Here is a 4,891-nt window from a genome sequence, read left to right as displayed (position 1 = left end):
TCTCTCTCTCTCTCTCTCTCTCTCTCTCTCTCTCATACATTCATACAAACGTGGTTGGGATGACATTTTTGCTAACATATATGTTATTTGTTATTATGGTTGGACAATGGCAGGCATCCCAACAAGCATTGATTCGTCCTCATCCTCAATAAGCCCGAGTTTCGAAAGACTGAAAACTCAGAAAGTCAAAGCTCTCGTCCACAGGTCTAAGCAGCACAGAAACAGAAGCACTGACAATGGTCGACCACGTGATTCATCGCCAAACCCTCGTTCAAGAGGAGGATGGGGGGACGCTGGAGGATCCTTCCGTTCTCTTAATTCTCAGGAGCTTGCTCCCGACACCAACTTCTTCAGTGTCAAGTCCTTCAGGGAACTAGGCTGCGCTGACTACCTCATCCAATCACTCCAAAAGCTCTCTTTCCCGCGCCCTTCCAATGTACAGGTACTTCTTTCATTGTTGGAGTGTGGCTCTTCATTTATTCAGTTTTATGTGAATCATAGTTACATAGAAATCTGGCATGGGAACGGTATTCAGTGCGCGTTATGCAATATATAAATATTTTATGTGAAAAATATACACATGCTCAATTCCGCGGATGAAATAGTACGTGGTACGCACGAATTGTTATGCAATAGATTATCGAGTTAATACTCAAAGTGGTCCTTGAACTTGCAGTCGAGCCTCAATGTCGTTCCTGAATTTAAAATTGCCCCAAATTTGTTCCTAAACTTAACAACAGTCGTCCCTGAGATACTTTCCGGTGACGGAATAATGATGTGGTTAGATGGAGGGAATGCTAAAAGCTATGCTGCACTGGTAAAATGTCGCCATTTCATTTTTGGCGCCCAAATATAACATAAACGACATCCTTTAGGGTATTTTGATGTTAAAACCCCTCATAATATCTGGCCCCGAGGAAGCTAGATTGTGGCACTCCAGTCAGCCATCTTGGTCTCACTCATTGGGGATCAGAGACAGGAAGCGGGCTGATCCATGAAGCTCAATAAACGCTTTACTCCAATGAACAAACGAACCGAATCCTTCGGTGTAGCTATTTCCTTTTCTCTCAAAAGGTCAGCTAGCTTAGCTTCTCCTAAATTTGGATTTTGGATTTGGATTAAGGAATCTAGACATTCTTGCCAGTCATAACAACCAGAACGGGTTAGCCTTCGGTTGCCCTGGGTTTTAACTCCCCACAAAATACCCTAAACGATGCCGTTTATCTTCTATTTGGGCGCAAAACATGAAACGACGATGTTTTACCAGTCCAATGCGGCTTCCAGCGTGGCTTCCGTCCAACCACGTTATCATTTCGTCATCGGAAAGTATTTCAGGGACGACCGTTGTGAAGTTCAGGGACAAATTTAGGGCAATTTTAAGTTCAAGGATGACATTGAGGCTCGACTGCAAGTTCAGGGACCACTTTGAGTATTAACTCTAGATTATCTAATTAGTGAATTCATGTAACTATGATATAAATTATAAACTGTGTGATTGCTTTTTAGTTTTTATGCTGTGGCTGATTTCTATACTCTATAATTTGATTTCGTGTAGGCCATGGCATTTGCACCTGTTATTGCTGGAAAGACTTGTATTATAGCTGACCAAAGTGGTTCTGGAAAGACTTTAGCATATCTTGCACCAATAATTCAGCGTCTTCGGCAAGAAGAACTAGAAGGACACAGTAAATCCTCTCCTCAAGCTCCTAGAGTTGTCATACTAGCACCAACAGCTGAATTAGCTTCCCAGGTTGTTTTGCTTCTCTTATTGAGCCCCATTAAACAAATATTCACTTTCAAGTCAGTGGACCACTTTTAACATTTTTTACCATGTTTCTACATTATTGTTTAGAATCATGTTGGTTATTCAAGGACTTGTCTTAAGCTTTTAGTTATTTTTTGGGTAATTTCAAAATATGAGGTTACAAAAAATCCAAGAATAGTGTGTCTACTTGGGATTCAAAGTATGTCTCATTATTTCACATGATAGTATTTGAAACTCAGTCCCTAAAATCATAATACTCGTGGATTACGAGTATGCAGGGCCATGCCAATCATCTGACTGCACAAACACAAGTTTAGAAAAAGATGTGCAGTTTCATCATTTGGAGAGTGGTATAACTTTTGTTTGTCAAAAATTGCTTGCAGGTCTTAGATAATTGTCGATCACTGTCTAGATCTGGGGTTCCATTTAAATCTATGGTTGTCACAGGTGGCTTTCGACAAAGAACTCAACTGGAAACTTTACAACAGGGTGTTGATGTATTAATAGCTACACCTGGCCGTTTTTTGTTCCTTATGAAGGAAGGCTTCTTGCAGTTAACAAATCTAAGATGGTAAAAGCTGATCTCATTTGGGTTGAATTATAATTTAGCGTTGGTAATGTCAATATTCTGCTATGTTGGTTTTATCATTGAACTAACAATGATGCCATTATTAATGAGATAATTATGATTTTGCTGACCTAACGGACGGTTGGAGTTAGCTTAATCTGCTATCAACATGCATAAAGCATCCAATATGTGGAATTTACATTCTGTTGGTGTTGAAACTTGAACAATGTTTGATATCTGGAATAGATGTTAGCCACTGCAGATATATAACCATTGGGATAACAAACTTTTCTATTTCAACACTTAAATTTTTGTTTCCAATACATTGAGTACTTCAAAACCTTAAAAAATTTCCATTATCATCTTCTTAAAAAACACCCTTAGAATATCTTTTAGCAAAGTCCCTAATAACATGTACTAGATTTCTATGCCCGTTAGTTCCACTATCAATATTTGTAGAATTAATGATATTTTGTTTTCCAATTGTATAATTTGACCTAACTATAATAATTTGTTGCAGTGTTGTTTTGGATGAGGTAGATATTCTCTTTGGTGATGAGGATTTCGAAGTGGCTCTTCAAAGCTTGATCAATTCCTCACCCATAACTACACAATACTTGTTTGTGACTGCAACTCTACCAAGAGATGTTTACAGCAAACTGGTTGAAATTTTCCCCGATTGTGAAATGATCATGGGACCTAGTATGCACCGAATAAGCCCACGCCTTGAAGAGGTACATTCCAGTTGAGAAAACTGGAATCAGTATTCCTGTATGAGTTGAGCATGAGAAACCATTGCTGGACTGTGACTTGTTCTTCAGCTTTATTTACTTTGTTCTGTGATGTAGGATATGTCACTGCAGCTTCAAAAATATAAAATTGGTTTCTTTATATTCTAGAAATTCTGGTTCATTTTGGTGTCAAAGCCATGTAACATATAATGTCCTTTATAAATCATATTATAAACTTATAATGCAAGTGATATTTCCAATATAAACAGAATTGATAATTGAATCTTGTACCATTTTAAAGAATCATAAAATTCACGGTAAATGGCCATGCTGATTATTTTCTCATTTGTTCAGATCATAGTAGATTGCAGTGGAGAAGATGGGCAAGAAAAAACTACTGATACAGCATTTCTGAACAAGAAATCTGCTCTTCTGCAGCTTGCAGAGGAACGGCCTGTTCCAAGAACTATTGTGTTTTGCAACAAAGTATTTCAATTCCTATTTATACAATATTGAATGTTTGTTGCGATTATCTTTTTCTTTTTATTTATTTTATTTGGTTTATAATTATCTGGAAATAATTTGCAGATTGAAACATGCAGAAAAGTAGAGAATGCATTAAAGCGTATAGATAGAAAGGGAGCAGTTATACAAGTTCTACCTTTCCATGCTGCCATGACACAGGAATCAAGGCTTGCCAGTATGAAGGAGTTTGCACGTTCACCGTCAAAACAAGTGTCCCAGTTTATGGTTTGCACTGACCGGTATTCATCTGTTTTAAACTAAGTCTTGCATTTACAGTTGTCTATTCTGATAATGATATAAGTAAGTAGGGTGATGAAAGCATGGTAACTTGTTGAGTGCAGAGCATCAAGGGGAATAGACTTTTGGGGAGTGGAGCACGTGATACTGTTTGACTTCCCGAGGGATCCAAGCGAATATGTGAGGCGTGTCGGAAGAACGGCGAGAGGCGCAAAGGGTGTGGGGAAGGCATTCATATTCGTGGTAGGCAAGCAAGTATCGCTTGCACGCAAAATCATGGAAAGAAATAGGAAGGGTCACCCGTTACATGATGTCCCTTCTGCTGTTACCTTCTAGTTTTCAGGTCGGCGATGGTTTGCAATGCATGAACTCATTTTTAGTGTATGAATGAAGAAAAATTCACGTTTGTTAGTTATGGTAATGTGCGAAATCCAAAGCAACTATTAATTTATTCTGTGCTATTATCTTATACTAGTATAAAGCCCGGGCGTAGGTAGTGTACATTATCTATTTTATTGTATTTATATATAGTTTATTTATAAAAAGATTAATATATATTTATATTCTAATGTATATATATCAACTATGTTATCTTGTAGTGACTATATATTCATTAATATCAATAGTTATTACTTTTTCTTTGAAAATTTTTTTCTGCATATCAATAGTTATTACTTTTACTTTGAAAAATTTTTCCTGCATAAAATTCATTATATAGAGTAAAATATTGTTCCATTCTCTATTTTTGATAGTCGAAATAAACTTTTTTTTTATTTCATATTAGTAGATTTCACTTATATGTGAAAAAATTATTATGTATGGGAATTTTAAAAAAAATTGTAATACTATGATATTGTTATACATAAAAAAATATTAAATAATTTATACAAATAGTTTTTATTGTAATTACACAGACAATGATAATTAACTATGTGACATCAACTATATATTTAGACCCGAATTTAACTAATTCATGAACTATATATTTAAATAATCCGTAATCAAATAACAAATATAAAAGTTGCATCAATGTGTGTTATTTAATATTCATGAACTGCGTTGAAG

At 36.1% G+C, this 4,891-nt stretch overlaps 1 protein-coding gene across 1 annotated transcript; it reads left to right on the top strand.

Moving 5' to 3' along the window:
- LOC107637082 (DEAD-box ATP-dependent RNA helicase 50) lies at positions 107-4,400 on the top strand. The gene is made up of 7 exons (XM_021122583.1): positions 107-442; positions 1,556-1,750; positions 2,149-2,336; positions 2,854-3,067; positions 3,419-3,550; positions 3,653-3,828; positions 3,931-4,400. The coding sequence occupies exons 1-7, from the start codon at positions 107-109 to the stop codon at positions 4,160-4,162; spliced, it is 1,473 nt and encodes a 490-aa protein (XP_020978242.1). The 3' UTR covers positions 4,163-4,400.

The sequence above is a fragment of the Arachis ipaensis genome, chromosome B04, assembly GCF_000816755.2.
Source record: "Arachis ipaensis cultivar K30076 chromosome B04, Araip1.1, whole genome shotgun sequence".
Taxonomy (NCBI): Eukaryota; Viridiplantae; Streptophyta; class Magnoliopsida; order Fabales; family Fabaceae; genus Arachis; species Arachis ipaensis.
Note: the sequence above shows the minus strand (reverse complement) of the source record. Positions and strands in the feature narration are given on the sequence as shown.